The 18952-nt window shown below is 38.3% G+C and overlaps 1 protein-coding gene across 4 annotated transcripts in view; it reads left to right on the top strand.

Annotated features, from left to right (window-relative positions):
• The window catches only part of R3HDM1 (R3H domain containing 1), an 87267-nt gene that overhangs the window by 21454 nt on the left and 46861 nt on the right, over positions 1-18952 (top strand). For 3 of the 4 annotated variants that reach the window (XM_063116595.1, XM_063116594.1, XM_063116597.1), the window contains exons 2-5: positions 3362-3567; positions 5160-5370; positions 16946-16987; positions 17438-17527. In XM_063116595.1, the coding sequence (XP_062972665.1) occupies positions 5200-5370; positions 16946-16987; positions 17438-17527 (303 nt within the window). In that variant the 5' untranslated portion in view covers positions 3362-3567; positions 5160-5199. The remainder of the gene's footprint in view (positions 1-3361; positions 3568-5159; positions 5371-16945; positions 16988-17437; positions 17528-18952) is intronic. The other variant, XM_063116596.1, reaches the window with a different exon arrangement.

Below are 18952 nucleotides of genomic sequence, written 5' to 3'. Positions count from 1 at the left end.
AAACTTAGCGTTGTTAAATGGTGTTAAATGCCTGGGAGAAGAGAAAAGTCTTGACCTGGCACCTAAAAGATAATAGTGTTGGCTCCAGGCGAGCCTCATCGGGGAGATCATTCCACAGTTGGGGGGCCACCACCGAAAAGGCCCTCTCCCTTGTTGCCATCCTCCAAACTTCCCTTGGAGTAGGCACTCAGAGGAGGATCTTAGTTCAGCGGTCCCCAACCTTTTTGGCACCAGGGACTAGTTTCGTGGAAGACAATTTTTCCACGGACCGGGGGGAGGGGGTTGAGGGGATGGTTTTGGAGAGCCCCCCCCCACTCCAGCAGCCTGGTTTCGCTTCGGTTGGGTGGGCGCCCAGCCGAAGCGAAGCCACGAAGTTGGGGCGGGCAGGCGGCTTCAGGACGGCCCGCCCGGAAGTCACTCTCCCAGAGCGGCTTCAGGCCGGGTGCGCCGTTCCAAAGCCACCCCCACCCCCACCCCAGCATCCTGGTTTCGCTTTGGCTGGGCAGGCGAGATGGCGCCCTACACCCAGGTACGCTGGGGTGGGGGGTGAAAGCAGCTCACCTGCGTGACCCGGTTCTGGTCCGTGGCCTGAGGGTTGGGAAACCCTGCCTTAGATATTGAGTGCAGTGTACGGGTAGGTTCATGTCGGGAGAGGCGTTCCATCAGGTATTGTGGTCCCAAGCCAAGTAGAGCTTTATAGGTTATCCTTTTACCATTGTTATCCATTCGGTGCCAAACACTTTCCTCTAATCTTAGATATTTTGCAGTGTATGATAAGGTTTTTAATTCAGGTCCTGGATTTTTTAATTGTTGATTATTAAAATTACTTCTGTATATTTGTATATAAAAGTTTTTTATATTATATACACTATTGTATTTTAAAGTTTTTAATCTTTGTAAATTGCCTAGAAACTTTGGCTATTGGGTGGTATAGAAACGTAATATGTAATGAAATGAACCTCTAGATTAATAGGTGCTAAAATGCATTTTTTTTCATTCATCAGAAAGTATGTACTGAAAATTATAAGGATAAAGGCCATTTTTCTGAGATGCTTGGAAGTAGTACACGACAGCCAGGATAGGAGTGCTATGTCTGTGTGACTATCTTATTCTTCAACATGGAAGAGCTTTTTTTAAATGTACTTAATAAAGGAGTCCTTGGGTTAGGGGCAGACATCTTAAGCTATGTCTCATGTTGAATGCAAACTAATTAGCTTGCCTCAACAACTGTGTACTTTGTAGAATTGCTATCTTCATGTTTTCCCAGGAAGTGTTCAAAGACTCCTCAGCAAACTTAGCAGTCATGAAATAAGAGAGGTGGTTTTATGAATTGATAACTGGTGAAAGAACAGAAAGCAGAGTGTAGGAATAAATGGTCAATTCTTGCAATGGAGGGGTGTAGACAAAAGGGACCTACATGGATCTGTATTGGGACCAGTGCTTTTTAACTTGTTTATAAATGATCTACAATTAGGACAGTGAGGTTGCTCAGTTTGCTTGACAACACCAGATTATTTAGGGTAATTTAAAAAGAAGGGGGGATTGGGAAGAGCTCCTGAACTGGGAGAATGGGCATTAAATTGGTAAATGCAGTTCAATGTAAGGAAGTGTAGTGATGCACATTGGAGCAAATAAATCCCAAAAAACAAAAACGTCAACTTCACGTATATGCTGATGGGAACCAACCTGGCAGTGTCTGTTTAAGAAACAAATCATGGGGTTGTTGCAGATAACTTGATGAAAATTGTCGACTCAGTGTGATGTAGTTATGGAAACAGCAAATTTCATGTTCGGCATAATTCGAAAAGGAATTGAAAAGAAAACTGCCAATGTTATTCTGCCCTCATATAAATCTATAGTATGACCACACATGGAACGCTGTGTACTGTTCTGGCATTGCACTTCAAAAATAGTAATGTACAGTTGGAAAAGGCACAGAAAAGGGCAGCTAAAATGATGAAGGGGCTAGAGTAACTCTTCTGTGAGGAAAGGTTACAAGATCTGGGATTGTTCAGCTTAGAGTAAAGGTAGGTACAGGGAGACATGATAAAGGTGTAGATGTGGATAAAAGTGGGAAACACTTTCTGTCATCCCATAAAACTGAATGGTGAGAGATTCAGGACAGATAAAAGCAAGTACTATAGAACTGGCTACCACAAGATGTTGTTAAGTCCACCGACTTAGATGGATTTCATCAAATTCATGGAGGATAATGCTGTCACTGGCTACTAATCATGATGGCAATGTTATCTCCAGTATTGGAGGCAGTATCTGAAGAAAGTTACTATCCATTTCTCAAAGACTCTAGGAGCAGATGTGAAATGATTTTTATATGAGAGGCTGGTGTGATGGCCGTAGATGTAGGAACCTAGATTCAAATCCTCATGCATCTAGAGAGCTCATTGTGTTGCCTTGGATGAGTTGTCTCTGGGTATATCTAGTTTACATAGTTGTTGGGTACCTGAAACACCACTCTGAACTTATTGGAAGAAAGTGGGATACCAACATAACAAATAAAGACTAGAAGAACGCCCATGAGATCACCATGTGTGTTACTTTGAGGGATTGCAGATTTATCTTGCTCACGACAAGTTAATTGGGATCTTTGTACTAGGCAATTGTTCAGAATCCATGTTCTTGTGGGATTATTTTTCCTTATTTTACCATATTGAGTTTCCAAGGGTGGATTTGTTCCAGGAATGCTTAAACATACGTTCACCCTTGTGTGTTATTTATAGTTTCATTGTTATCTACCCAGTAGTTGAATATACCAGCCTTCCAGTCCTCTAGCTGTGTCAAATTAATTCATTATATTGACCTTTCTCAATTGAATTCCAATCTGTAAACTGAAGATTTTCCTAAGAAATGTAGTCAACATACCAACATTCTCCCCCTAAAGTTCTCCAATAGTAACTACCACTTCTTTGCACTGTGCTTTGCAATTCATCTATACAGGATGGTGAAGAACCAATTTAGAGATCCTGTAGAAGGGTAATGATGTACATTACAATGTACAAGTCTTTGTAGAAGAGAGAATTTTGAAGAACGATGATGCGGTTGAATTAACCTATACAGCATCAAAAATTGTGTTACTAGCCTAGCTTAATTTCAACCATAAGAATCCCAATAATAGTTGAAATTTTAATAAGTAACTTCTTGCAGACCAGTTTTGTTTTGCTTTCTGGTAGTTTTGTTATAGTTCATAATTAACAATAGCTAGCTATTGAAAAATTGGAGGGAAACATACAACCTAATGGGATGAGGAAAGTGGATCTAATAATGTCATGTGTTGTTCTTGTTTTTTTAAAAACACACACACCACTTTCCAAACTCTTGATGATTTCTTAAATACTTATTTTAGGTGTCTAAAAGGGATGGTATTGCTGATGCCACACAGTATAATACAGTCCAGGGATTTCCAATGGTGATAAGGACATGGGACTCCTTCCAGATTCCAGATGGTTCATCACAACTGACATCTTGGTTGACGACTGTGAAAAAGATCCTTGGATTATTTTATTTCATTTTCGTGGGAGACCACAGTCACAGATCTACAGGATACAACAGGCAAGTAATACTGAACATTTATTGCTTATGTGGTTCTTTTTAAAGAAGACAAATATGTAATGTTAACAAGTCTTCTATTTACAGTCCAGTCCTATGCCTATTTGTGCAGGAACCCCACTGTGTTTACTAGGTCTTACTCCCTATTAAGTGTATTTAGGATAGCCACCTTAAAGACTGAAATATGCAGAACTAGTCCTATCCCCTCAGTTGTCAATCCATTGTTCTGTATTTTAGCAACATATAAGGATTTATTTGCAGTACCTACAGCACTAATTATCAAGATATTGCTGTACCAGAGAGGATGCTTGCTCTAAATACTAAGGTTTGCAGCCCAATCATATCACATTGGCTGTAAATTTTGTCTTAGAAGTGAGAATAATGATTGTTCCTCCTTGCTTTGAGAGTTGCTACAATCTGTGTTTCTATCATTACTCATTTCTTAAAATCCCTTTTCCCCAGTGATTTCTCTTTGGGCCTTTACCACCACCACCCTTTTTTTTAACATGTGGCCAATTAACTTCAGTAAACAAGTACATTCTATGACACAGGGCAAAGGCCATCATAACCTTTCTGATTTTGGGTACCATAGAATCACATGATTCCAATCCCTGCTTGACTTCTCCTGCTGGTCTTTACTGTAATTAATTGACTATGTTCATTCTGAAGTAAGTCCCACTGTGTTCATAGGGAGTTATTCCTAGGTTAGTATGCAGAACACCACAGTGTTACATTGGAACCAGTGTTAACTGAAGTTATTATGTAGAAATCTTTGTAACCAGGATTTGAAACCAACTTTTGAAGCTGGCTAACAAACCCTGATTAATGTTTGTTAATGCTTAATATTAATTACATTAATATTAGTATTGCTGAGACCATGGTACATTAGGGGAAATTATTTTACAGGATGGAGGGGGACCCATGATTCTACAAGCTCGTTCATAGTACTTGAACCATGAGGTTCAATAAGTTAAAAATTCCTTAGTAACCTATAGTCTCTCTTGATCTGACAATTATACCACTATTTTGCTTTCTTTCATTTGAAATTGTTTAGTGGTTCGTTTGATTTTAAATACTTGGATCCAGAGTTCTGCTTCTGCTGGAGGAAGGAGCTGGGTCAACCCCTCTCTTATATAGCCCCTGTGTCCTCTGAAAAGCTCCTTCAGAGAGTTGGACACTTTATGGAACAGTATGGGAAGTGGCGCTGGATGCTGCAAAGGCAAGAGAAATTCTTACAGGTGGGAGCTTTTGCTGAGTCCCAGTTCTTTGGATCCAACCCCATGTTATAGAGGATATTTAAAGCAAATCACATTTTCTTGTATGAAACTCAAAGTTCTGTTTGGAAGATCACATTGGAATTTTAATCAGTGAAGTTTTATTATTAAATATAGTTAATACATTTCCCCTAGTTTTCATCCTTAGTTTTGATCTTACAAAGGTTTTGGAGTCTGGTCATTCATGATGTGTGACTCAATGAAGAAAGGACGTTCATGGAGAAAAGTCTTTTGAAACTGTTTTTTTAAATATATATACTGTTTAACTTCGGATGACATGGATAATTATAATGCCTTTCTTCTTCTCCTATTCTTCTAAAGGCTCCGTATTTTCTTTAGATTTTTAAAATAACCCTTTCTAATGAGGATGACTGATACTGTTACTGTAAAGGAGGAAAGTGATACAATGAAAGGTTCAGAAGCAGAAGTAAAAGACAATACTGCAGTGGAACACTTCATGAAATCAGAAAGCCATGAGCAAATTCAAGCAGAAAAAGATGAAAGGTGTACTGATAATAAAAACGATGTGCAGGTAAGAGATTTCTTCCATCTTATTTTGATCTTAGTACATTGAATTTCTTAGTACTGCTGCACTTTTTAAAAGTTAATTTCTTTGTACTTCCTAGTGTTAGGTGTGAGTCAATTTCAACAGTATTTTAAAAAACAAACTATATAATTTCTTCCTTCACCTTTCCCTTCTCTCATCCTTTCCTTGTTGTTGTGTCTAGTTGTTTTTGAATAGACCTGAAGGTAGGCCAGTTTTTCGTATAGGATGGAAATGTTGCATTTTGATAGCAATGCGTCTCTTGTATCACTCACATTTGATAAGAGAGTTACCAGATTAACATAATGCAGAGGAAAGGATGATTATTCAGTTAATTTTGTGGATGGATACTACTTGTTAAAAACATATAGGGCCTAAATTGATATCATTGTTTTCACATGTTAGAAAAGTCAAATAATTTGTTTCACAATTTAATAGCCAGAATATCAAATCCCTTTAGAGAATACAAAATGCTACAAAGCTCTTATGAATTATGTCCACTATGAATGTGATAACCCTACTTACTTTGTATTTTTGGGGGTATGGTTCCACCTCTTCCCACGTTTGTGTGATAACCTATATTTTAAATATGCAAGTTGGTTAACTTCAGTGAGTGTTTTAGGTTTTTTGCAGACTTGATTTTTGATTATGTTGCTTTCATACTTGTTTAACTTCAGAAAAGCAGTTGGATTTCACTAGTCTGCTCTTTTTTTTCTTTTTCTTTTTTTAAAAAGGATTTGGTTTTGTACATCTGTCTGTCTAAAATGGCTGAATGCTTTTGCCTAAATGAAGACATTTGTTGTAAAAGCCTCTAGCTGAATATTTCTGGTCATCTTAATTCCTACTACTTTCTTCAGTTGCAGGACTCTGTCCCACATTGTCAACAGGAGTCCACAAATATTGGCTTCGTTTACTAGCCAAACTTCTTATTTTCTCCTTGCTGCCAACCAGCCTCTACATACCCCTGCCCCCCCAGCCACAACTCTGCATGGTTTTATGTTGGATTTCATGCAGAGGGTTTTGGGAAAGGCAGGGATTTATCTTATTTGTGGCAGAATGTAAAGAAGTTAAGAGGGAGCAGGAGATATGCTTGGTGTTTATAACCTTCTCAAAACCGCTGCCCAACTTAGAGGAAACATCAGACTAAGGGTTGGGGGAGGGGGCAGTTTGCTTCTCTTGTATGGAGATTTAGATAACAAACCACATAAATATTTCCCATTGTTCAAACCTCAAAGTATGTGAGTCAAGAGTACACCCATTTCTCCCTCCCTCCTGCTTTCTGATGAGCTCTAAGAACTCTGAAGAAAAACAGGGTTTCCTCTCACTTGAAATACAGTTTTTATTTATTTTAAATATTTCTGAACTGTCCTTCATTAAAAAGATTCTAGGGTTGTGCTCACTATTTTTGGAGAAGGGAAGAAATTCTGGCTGGTGCATTCACTGCCCGAACTGCACTTCAGAGGGAGTACTTTGGAGTTCTCAGAGGGCCAAGGGCAGTTGCCTCTAGCAAATAGAACTGTGGATCCCTTATTGCCAGTGACTGCAGGCAACAGTTAAAAGGCACATTCTTCCTTCCTGACCTCTTGAGACCCTTCCTATGTACTAATTATCATAAGCACTACATTCACCTTTTTAATTACTTTCCACTTGGCAATAAGGAATTGACACCTGCTCTTCAGTTTAGGGCTGAGATTATCAGGTTTTATGTTGGATTTCATGCTGAAAACGAAATACTGAAATTTTGTTGCATGACCACGATCAAACCACAAACTTCATTCTGCTAATAGAAAGTCACTTTCCACCCCTGGTAATGTATCTGGATTCAAGGAGCAGAAGAGAGAAAATTGGCTCCCTTTTAAAGGGTAGTGTTAAGAGAAACATGGGTGTAGCATGAAGAGAAATATGTAGAATAAAATAAATAAAACTAGGAATAATGAAAGTGCAATCTTATGCATGTCCACTCAGAAGTAGGTCCTATTGTGTTCAGTGGCACTTACTTCCAGTTAAGTGTGTATTCAATTGCGCCCAAATCTGTCTTTGTTCAAATTGTTTTCTGAAACTTTTTCTTATAACTCAATTTTATCAATAAGTGATGTAAGCATCATAGGTAGATACAATGTGCAGTGAAATCATTATGCTACAAAAATTCCATTAGGTTGTATTTGCCAGCCCTCTAACTCTTCTGTACGTATCAGAGGACCCAAGAAAGGGGCAGGATGATTTAACCACAAGCTTTGAAGGCACAAGGGTGGGAATCTTCCGGCCCTCCAGATGATTTAGCTTTTAACCCCTGTCAGCTGCAGCCAGCATAGCTAATGGCAAGGGATGATGTAGGAGGGCCACAGGATGCCCATCCCTGTTCTAAAGTATAGTGCGAAGTCAGAGATTGACCCAGCCTCTCCCCATAACTTTCAGGGAAAGGTTAGGACCTCACCTTATTACTTGGCTCTGTGTTTTTGAGGTCCTGAGTGTGTTTGGAGCTTAGTATGAGGGCAGGGAAAAGTTGTTCACCATGGCAACCAAATTTGTGGACCACACTACGAAAATGTAGTAGGTCTGCCTGCTGCCTTAATATGTAATTACCCAAGATTGGCAAACCTTTTGATAATTGGTACTACATTAGTTTTGCTTTTGAGATGGTAATTTTTTAAATCTAGTTTTTTTGAAATTCTAGGTTACTTCACATTATTTGATATTACAAATTTCTTAGATTCTGTTTTACTTAAGGTAATAGTATTTGGAACTGATTGTAAAGGATACATGGGTTGATCACATAGTTGTAACGTCCTCAAGATTATTGATTATGCTTTACTCATTCACCAGTGAGTGGGATAGACTATGATATGGTTGTCTTAACCATTAAGAACAGTTAAATAAATGTTAGTGGAAACCACTGCTATGCAGGAACTGTTTAAGATGCCTTCCACATGACATTCATGGAAATTGGCAATTAGCTTGTTTGGCTCTTCTGTACCTGTTACTATGGCATCCTAGCAACTGTATTCCTCTAATCATAGTTTTGGGAAAATGTGATCATACTGCATATTCTTATTCAGGAAAAAAGTGATTTATAAGCAATTCTTACATTAGCTGAAGGTACGCTGAAAGAAGCAAGTTGCATCTGGTTAGATTGCTGCTGAAAGGTGTATCCATCTATTTGCAAAATATATGAGAAATACAAATCCTTCTTCAAAATACCACCTATTCTTTAATGTAAGTTGTATTTGTTGATATATTCGTTTATTAATTACCTTGGGCATGGAGGTAAGTCTGTTATGTGCAAGGTTCTCTTGAATAAGTTTTCATTGTAACAATTTCAACCATTTTAAGCAAAGAAGGAATGTATTTAACTTTTTTAAAAAAAAACATAAGAGCAACTATGTGTAGTCATCTTATCTCTGTATCCGGCTTCCAGCAATGCTGTGCTACTAAGGACCTCACAAAGCATTAGTTTTTTCATGTAGGTAAAAGATGTCTTGTGAATTTTTCTGGTTATAATACTTCTGTGATTTTTCAGAAGTTGAACTCGTGTTTCCTGAACCTAATTTTGATCGTCTTCAAATCCTCTATTTCAATACATGATGCCTGTCATTGTTCACTGAATTGTAATAGACTTTCTTGCATGCATGTACTATAATGAATCACCATGCATGTTTTACAAGCCATGCATATTAGATGCAGAATTTTAATTTTGTTGGAGATGTTATGAGCTTGGAAATACTCAAGGGCAGTTTGTCAGGAAAAAAATCATTTGCTTAAGTTCAGAAAAACAGATTAAGCATCCAAGCAATTATTCCTTCATAGTTTTCTACATAGTATTTAAAAAATATCAGCAAGAGTGCTGTTCTGAAGATTGTGGAAACCTTTAAAGTTGACAGCTTCCTTATGTACTGGCTGCATCAGCAAGACACATGTACATGACTTCAGTTCTTGGCTGCCAGTCCTTTTGCACAGTTATTTCATGGTGAGACAACATGTTCAAAAGAGCTGGTAGTGCTAAATAGGCAAGATCATAGCATAAACCACATTTTATCAAGTCAGCGTTGAAGATTTATACATAAAAACACCTAGTGTTTTATGCACACTGTTGTGAAGAACTCAATTTCAGGGCTGCATCAGTTATTGAACTTCCTGCTGTGACTAAAGGACTAAATGTAGAAGTAAGGCTCTAGTCTTGTCTCCACCAAAGTCAGTAAATCACACTGATGCTTATTGATCAGGACTGCATCCCAAAGAAGGATCCCTTTTGCCTTACCTACTTAAATTTTGTTGCAGTGGACTTGTTACAGTGGCCAAAAAAAGACACAATGGTCAATTACAATGTACTGTTTAAATGCTTACCTCTGTTATATCGTTTGAAAGTACATTTATGGGGATGTATCCAATGTTAGTCTAACATAAGTCTCATTCAGTTTACTGTGTCTACTCTAAGTAACACTAACATTGGATATAATCCTTGCGCTTCCATTCTATCCAACTGCTGGAAATTCATGTGTAAATGCAATTTTAGATAGTGTTGCAACAATTTTTGAGCCTTTATTCACAGAGCTTTACTAGCTATCTCAAACAGTGATCGAAAGAAAGAAAAAAGTACCTGCCATGTGTACCTCCTATTTAGTTCAGGAGTGGGGCTACTCATGGAAAGCAAGTTCTTAGGACAGAGAACTTTTTGGTTTAACAGCTTTCATTGATTCTGAAGATATTGCAGAAACTGAACTGCATTAACATACTCGATGATTGTTCTATTCTGGTTGTGCTGGCCTTGGTTTATACAGTTAGTCTAGTTATTTTGGGAAGAGGTGCCATCCTGGTTGGGGAGCTTAGACTTCTTAGAGCAAGGATAGGCGGTCTGGTGCCCTCCAGATGTTTTGGGAATACAATTACCATAAGCCCCAGCCAGTGGTCAGCGATTATGGAAACTGTAGTGGAAAACATCTGAAGGACACCTACTTCTGTCTTAGAGTAAGGCAGACCTGCACCTGGTCAGCCTAGGATCTCTCTTCAGATGACCCTCCACTTTTTCCCTTGGTTTGAATGGGCTACATCCACCCCAGTTCTAAAAAAGCATCTATCAAAAGTTCATATATCTAAAAGTGGAGCGGGTTGTAACACTAGCCAGCAGAAATGATTCAGCCCTAGCTCTGTCTGTTCACATTCACTTTGAAAGGCTACTAAATATACAAATCTTTAAACGTCTAGCTCAGTGCACTCTCAGCTAAACATGCTTATAAATACATTTTCTGTGTCTGTTTATCCTTTAACAAAGAGGTGCTTTAGCTGTATCCATCAATAAGGCTTTGGTGTTGCAACGGAATCCCTCCCTTGTGTGGTCTAGGCTGACCTTTTGAGCAAAAGCAACTTGTGATCTTCATCCTGAGTAAAAACAGCCAAAATTCCTGGGAGCACGGGGCTAGTAAATCTTTGGCTTTATCTCAGAATTTACAAAGAGAGATTGAGGCTGATTCCTGTGCTCATGCTTTACAATCCATTGATCTTGGACTACCATGTCAACTAGGATATTGTTTGCCTGTTTGTTTTTCTCTAATTTGACAGGGTATCAAACAGTTATTTGTTTTATTTCTTTAGGTTTTATGTTATTTTTGTGAACCATCTCAAAGGAGGAAACTGTTTGCTATGATCCTTCCAGGCTGAATGCCTTACCTCTGCCCAGTGATTATAATTGTAAAAATAATTTGTTGGTGCTGTGAGACTACTAGACTCCTTAGTTTGTTGGCACCCTGAGTCCATTGAGTAGGAGGCCAACTGTGTAGGAGTGTGGCCTGTCTTGGAGGTGTGCATAGCAGTGTTCTGTTCATTCAGCTTGGTCTTAGGGCTTCACAAACTGCTTTGATGTGCAAGACTAGAACAGAGGCTGTAGTGGGATAAGTGGTTCTCCAGAATCTGCTTCAGTAACAAGAGCCTACATATAAGGCTGCTAGTACATCTCTGGAAGCTGGGACTGCTCTGGGGACTTGGCCTGTGGTCGAGCTAAGATGGCTGCATAAAATCTTCACGCTTGCTCCTACCTGATTTGTAACTATTCTTGGTGCCCCACCTTTATTGTACAGGGAGTCCCGATACTTTAACTCAGTGTGTATCTGGATGCACCTCAGAACATACTGAACTATGAAGCTCCAACTTCTTTCTTGAATAAAGTGGTGAATCTGTTTTATGGGCTAAAGTGTTAATATCTCCTCACACTACTCGATCCCTTTTTGAACCATCCCCTCTTGAGGTCAGACAAATATCTACAGTACCATTTTTGCCTCAAAGACCTGTTTGTGAGAGGCAGACCAGTTATGATTGAGACACTGGCCCTTTCATTCCAAGATGGAAAATTTGCCTGGTTGCAAAAGCCCCAAAGCAGTTCCTTCATGACAGCATTAATCACTAAAGAGGAATCCCTTACACTTTTTGTGAACTTGTGTAGTGAACCACATAATAATCTAAAAGGATCAGTTCCCCTGATCTTTAGCTGTTTAATAAATAAGACTTATGGGAAAACTGTTGATCTCAGGATGCAATGGGTAACAGATTTGGATGAGAGGTTTAAGTGTCTCAGTGGACTAAATTCCTCCACTTAAAACTATTTGGTCCTGGATTAGAGGGGGCTCTATGAAATTTTTACATAAGTGCCACTTTTCCCCTATTAAACTTTCTAACACCAATCCCTCTGTACCTGCTTTTTTAGTGAAGATGTGGCACTAGAGGTTCACTATTGCACATGTGGCTTTTGTGTCATACAGTGGCAGAAAAGCTGGCATTACTGAGACTTCTGCTTGCTGCTGCATGCTTAGAAGTTGTGGCTTACTGGGAAGCTGGAGCAAATTTGTCCAATTGCTCTGTCTGAGAAACTGACACACAGTATACGAGTCCTAAGAGAAACAGTATCACTCTATGTTTTCAAGGCTATCTGGTCTCCTTTTCATCACTCATACCATTGAGAATAATCAAAGGGGGACTCCACCAGCTGCCCAACTCAAGTTTTGTATAGAGCCATTCTGAACACCTGTCAGCTGCAATATGTTCTCAAATATATATTTGTCTTGGCTTCATACTTACCTTTATTGTAATTCCTCAGTGTCTGTATCTATTATTGGTTTATTAATGAATTAAAAAATGGAACTGCTCCTAGAGGCAGTAGAAAAAATAGTTTCTTACCAGTAATTATTCACAGTGCCTACTGTCCAGTATTCCATCCCAGCTGCCTGTTTTGCTATGGAGAAATTGGATTTTCTGTTGTCCACTATGGACAGCATGCAATAAATGAGCAGGATGACATTTGGCCTGCTTTCCAAATTGAGCAGGGATGAAGAGGGAAAGGCAACAAAAGTGGTGGCAAGCTCTGGTGCTCAAAAAAAGAGAAGAGAAACTTATTATGCTCAACTCATTTTGGAGATGTCTTCTTCAGGAGCTATAAATCAAACAAATTGAAACTAAGAATAGTTAGCATTTTGTAGACAACACCCTCATCCTTTTTACAAAGTTCAAGCAGCTTTTCTGCGTTAGAATTTCCTATACTTAGTCTTTAAAAGTAAATTCCCGCTTTAACATAACATACAATATTCCCGTGGTTTTACTTCTAACTGATTAAGACAGAAGTAAAAACAATGTCATTTTACATTTGCATAGTCTTTAACAAATTCACTACTTACACTAATCATTGTCCTCCCAGTCTCCACAAACATGAACCAACCTGTATATTTTTTATTTAATTCTTTGATTCCAAGACCGGCAATAATACCTTCTTTAAGGTGCTTGTACATGCTGTTTTTCAGAGCATTTAACTCTCATACCAGATGCAAACCTAAATGCATCTTATATATCCCAGGTGGTTTTTAACTAGACTACTCCAGCTCAGGCACTGGTCCTTCTATTACTTTCAGTCAGCATTTGATATATGTGTTATCAGTTGTTGTTGAATACACATTGCATTCTATGTTAGCCCAGAGAAGTCTTAAGTTCTCATTAAGCCCATTTGTCCGCATATATTTTAAAGAGATAATCCAAAATAATTCTCTTTTGCTCAGTAATTTATCATTCCCATTTACCTTTTCAGTAGCTCAAAAGATAAAGTCATTGGATTTTTGTTGTTTCTTGCTAAAGTGCTTGACCATTGGAGCTTCCACTCTATGATGTCTTAAGTTGCATAGGTGCTCCCCTATTCTAAGTTTTAAAGGTCTCAAAGTCTTGCCAGTGTAGATCTTCTTGCAGGGGCATGAGATGGCATAAATTACTCTTGAAGAGTTACGATTTAGAAAATCAGTGATTTGGATATGATTTTTGGTGCTTGGGTTGACAAAGGATGTTTTCTTTTTAGTATACTTACAATATGGATGATGTCCTTTTGGCTTTGATGTATTAAAAACTGTTGGTTGTCCATTCTTGTTTGTGTTCCATGTGTGGTCCGGGTGCACTAACCAGTCCTTGAGTATTTTTGTTCTTTTAAACATTATTTTGGGTCTTGTTGTTAAATCTGGCAAATCCTAAATGAGATGCCAATTGGAACAGATGTATGTTTGTAGTCTTTTTGTAACAGGGTTTATAGTATGTTTGTTGGTGGTTGTAAGGGACTTGTTTCCACTTTCATAATACTGAATTGCAATTTCAAAACAATGCTTTTATTAATTCTGGAAAGGAGATTTCTGATAGGGGGAGAAAAGCAAAACAACTGCTGATAGGCTTAAAACATAGCACAATAGTCTTGAGATACTTCTCAAAATTGAGATATGAGGGGGAACTGCTTTATGGATATCTATATCCTCTCTCCTTCTGGAGCTACCCCAAGTAGAAAATGTTGTTACAGTAAGCTGGTCTGTAAGTGTAGATCTCTCTCTCTCTCTCTCTCTCTCTCTCAAAGGCTATCCATGCCTCCCTGCAAACATGACTTCAGCAAGGTGTTAGGAAAGAAGTGCACACATCATAATATTGATATTATGCCATCTGATCAGCAAAGAGAAGATGGCAGCTCCTCACAGAAGCCCCAGCTGAGGTAGAAAGACAGCACCTCAACAAACACAGTCAGAGGGCTCATCTACACTAAGCAGGATATTGCACTGTGAAAGCAGTATGAAAGCGGTATATAAAAGGCAGGAGCCACACTACTGCTTTATAGCAGTATTGAAGTGCACTGCCAACAGTTGGGGCCCATTGACACATACCATATACCGCTTTTATACTGCTTTCATAGTGTTATATCCTGCTTGGTGTAGATGTGTCATGGGCCCCAACACTTGTCAGTGAACTTCAGTACCACTCTAAAGCAGTAGCATACCGCTATAAAGCAGTAGTGTGGCTCCTGCCTTTTATATACCGCTTTCATAGTGAAATATCCTGCTAGTGTAGATGAGCTCTTAGTTCCCCCTCTCTTAGTTGTTTTCCCCAGTCTTTTCTCTGTGTATCCTTGAGGGGGAGCTGGCCAAGTTTACTACTCCTTTGTTGCTAGACTCTATACAAAAACACAACACCTTTCCTCACTCCACCCTACTCCCATGTCAGGTTACTTAAACCTGTCACTTCTTAAAGACTTACAAGTGCTTTGCAAATTTTAAAATACTGAAGTGTTGTATAGTTGAATGGCAGCAGCAGTAGATGCTTTTGCTATTCTACTTTTGTGCACAAAGTGACTTATCAGATAATAAATAGTGAATAAAGCAATCACAAGCACTACTTAGAGATATTGTTGTTGTGGTTATCTGCCCAGACAACTTATGTTATTGGGTGGATTAAAAATAAATAGATAAATAAAATTTCCTTGCCACCTTCATACTGAAAACCTGTCTACCCCAGCACCGCAAATGCCATTGCATAAAGCAAAAGCCATGGTTGTTTGCATATAACCAATATAGTTATATTAAACTTAATCTTGAATGAGGTCTGCACTGTGGAAAAACTTGAAAGCAAGTATCTTTCTCTGGAAGAGAAATGGACTGGAATTCAGATGAGGGAGTACACATATTGGAGTATCAAATTCCATGCTAGAAAATATATATTTGACTGAAATGTCAAAATAAAAGCAGGGCACACCAAAAATATGAAACTATTTTCTTTATCTAACAGAGTAAAAGTTATATAAGAAGAGTTCCTCTGTGCTGTTAAAAGATTTAGCTTGTTGGCTTATTAGATATAATTCCTTCTTTTTAAAAAAGTGCCATACTTTGTTTAAGAAGGCTGTAAGCATATAAGCTTTTTTCCCTTTTTGGGTGGTAATATTTATATACTGCTGAATATAATAAAATTCTCTCAGCAGTTCACTTGGCAAATATAGTGTGCTACAATGTTGTAAGCAAGCTGTAGAAAAGTGTTTTATAATTCTTTGTAACAACTTGGCCTACTTCATGGCTGAGTTGGAGATTTGAATAGATCTCACACATTTATTATGAATACATTTCCAATTGCCCTGCTATTAACACTCAAGTATAAATGGAGCAATAGTGTTTGAAGGAGAACCAGCGTTTATGTTTATCTTATTGCAGAGACACAGAAACTCATGCGTAGTTATACTCTTCTGGCTGGGTCATGTGCATTTGTAGTATACAGGGCCTGAATGCATATTGTGACAATGGAAATGGATGGATCAACACATTTTCCCATGTTGATCCATCCATGCCTAGTCTGCAGCACTAGCCAGTATTTACTATGTGGTGCTCCTCCATCATGTTGCAAGTTTCCACACTGCTACTGCTGGCGTGAACATTATTATTTTATGTTGGGTTACTGTCATTTTACCTTCTGTGGAATTCAGAGCAGTGTACATGAAGTTCTGAGGTGGTTTCCCACTCAGGTACTTATGGGGAGTTGCATAGCAAGTATTTACAACCTTCATGGGGTGAGCTGGAATTTCTTTCCAATGAGAGGCAGTTTTGATCAGCTTCTCCATAGTGACAGTGACACCTTGTAGCAGAGCTGTACTAAATCTCTAACTGGATATGCCTAATGAGATAACCCTAGTGATTTATCAGATGTCCTTTGATATCAAGGTGAATTGCTACCTATAGGATGTTTTTTCTTATAAGTGTAGCAACACTCTCTCAAGATGGACCTCTCACCGAGTAGTACAATGAAAAGTTTAAAGAGCAGCAGATATTTCCCAGAATATACATTATAAGAAGAGTGATAGCTAAATGGCAGCATTAATGTTTAGAAATGGGACTTGATCTAAGATGGTTGAAGGGAATATTTAAAAATAAGCTTAGTTTCTGGATGCCATACAATACCCTCATCAATCTTAGATGAAGGGGCAGAGAAGGCAAGGACTTCCTCAGCACTTGTCTTTAGTGTTAATTCTCCCAAACCATTAGCAGTTTCCAAAGTTGGGTGACTTCTCTATGTTCAAGCAAATATTATTAAGGAACAGAAGCTTGTGATTCCTTCAGTAAGAAACCTAACAGCACAGTCTGGAAGCCATGCCTTTTGCATTTGTGCTCATGGGATCATCCTATAACTAATGGTCACCATGAAATTGCTTTCTCTCTGCTGTGCACACTGGTGAATTGACTAATGCCTTATACAGACAGTACATAAAGTTTAATACAAACTTTCTTTTGTTATGCTCACCATTCAGCGGCCAGCGCAGTCTTTTGGACAGACAGGAAAAAGGTCAAAGGTACAGTAGACTTGTGTGCTGGCATGCTAAGGAAGTCTTCATGCTTGATGAAGCCTTGCTATTTTGTGAAAAATATGTATTGACTTTAGTTTTGTTCTTCATTTCTTTGGCAATAAAATGTTTTTGTTTTAGGTTTTTTTATTTGCCTAATTGTTTGCTTTTGCTTTGCCTTTATATTTCTGGTGGCTTCTTGTCACTAGACAGAGGAAATAGTGCTGCTCTTCGCTTAAACCTTTTTTTTTTCATTAACTGAAGTTGCTTTCTGCTGATATCATGATGTCTTAAAAGCTTTAACTGCTTGTTCTTTTGGCCTCCAATAATGAATGATTCTGTATTGAAAGTAGTTGGCATTCAAACATGAACAGTTTTGTTATGCGCTTGACAGTAAGTTAAATTGAGGAGAAACATCTGTGAACTGTAGACTTTTAATTATAAAATACTTTTCTTTAGTCAAGTACAAAGTTAAAGCTAGTTCGGAGCCTTGCTGTGTGTGAAGAATCTCCTCCACCTCCCACAGCTGAAATTTCACAGGACATCCAGGTAAAAATAAAATTGAGTATGGGACCTCAAACCTGGTTGTTTTTTGTTGTTGTTTAAAGAATGATTGAAAGAGAAGGGGGAACAGGAGTACAGTCAACTCTTTTGGGAAATATGCAAGAAAGTTGCAAAAGTGTATTTGCGTTTGGATTCATGTTGGTGAACCTATGTGTGTGAGTAGACAAGCAATTATGATAGCACCATACAATTTTCTCTTGAGCAATAAAATCATATTTCTTAAGCTGAATTAATTTTGTCTACGGTCATGTTCTGTATCTGATGTGGCTTACACAGCTGATGAGCAGAAGGAAATGTCTTCTTGGCCAGCTTTCTGACTAAGTATAAACTATATCACTTGATTTTAAAATATATATGTCTCATTTGGAGTATTTATGTATGTGATTAATATCAAAGGATTAGTACTGCAGCCAAGAAAATGATATGCGGTATAAATTCCAGTAATTTTAGAGACTCGTTCCTGACAATGAACCAATATTATTCATGAGTCTGAATTTCAACTATGCTGTAGAAGAGCTTTTTTGACACAAGTGTGGCCTTAATTAGTCCACCTTTTCATATCCCTGGGTCAGTATACCAGGATCCTATTTGTAAGTTTGTTAAGATTGTGTCCGTGTCTGAGGACACCCGAGCAAATGCAATTGTACCAGTTTCTTGTCACTGAGTGGTATGTGTGACTGAGTGCATTTGTTCATCTTTTCTTTTCTTTTGGTCAAGTAGCACCAACATATAAACTATGGATTAATTACCTCAGTTCATACAGGCTTCTAGAAAGCCAAATTGCATGTTCACACACACTTTTCCTTCAGATAATTGCCATGTCAGATCATGTTCAGTGACTATGGAAGTGCCACATCAATTAATCTCTTCTGTTTTTTCTGACACAACTTGAAATGGCCCTATTGGTTGATGCTGAAGGCAGCTTGGCATGCCTGATGATGGAGATTAGTTGGCTAAACAGCATGAGGGACAGTTGAAACTCTTTTGCCTTTAGGATGGTGCTTAATTCATTTTAATTCTGTGATTTTGAAAAATATCCACTTTCCATTTTCAAAGAACAGCAGTATTTCTAGCTTTATTTAAGTGTTGTGTCAAACATGTAGTTCATAGTAGTTTACAATTGATATAAAATTTCTAGAACAGTAGTAATGGAAGAAAGGATCACATCAATATTCTGGTATTTAAGTTTTATTAGTCATGAGGAGATTTATTATGACTATTTAGCAATGGTTAATTTAGACAGCTTAAGATATTTTAAAGCAGCCTTCCCCAACTTGGCACCCTCCAGATGTGTTGGAGTACAACTCCCATAATTCCCAGCCAGCATATTGCCTTTTATAAAGTATGTCTCTGCCGTTTTCATCTTCTGAGACAGGGTTTGTGTTTTCCTGGTGAAGAATCCGAACTGTC

The sequence above is a fragment of the Elgaria multicarinata genome, chromosome 2 (assembly GCF_023053635.1).
Source record: "Elgaria multicarinata webbii isolate HBS135686 ecotype San Diego chromosome 2, rElgMul1.1.pri, whole genome shotgun sequence".
Lineage (NCBI taxonomy): Eukaryota > Metazoa > Chordata > Lepidosauria > Squamata > Anguidae > Elgaria > Elgaria multicarinata.
This window is presented reverse-complemented; position numbering and strand designations above follow the sequence as displayed.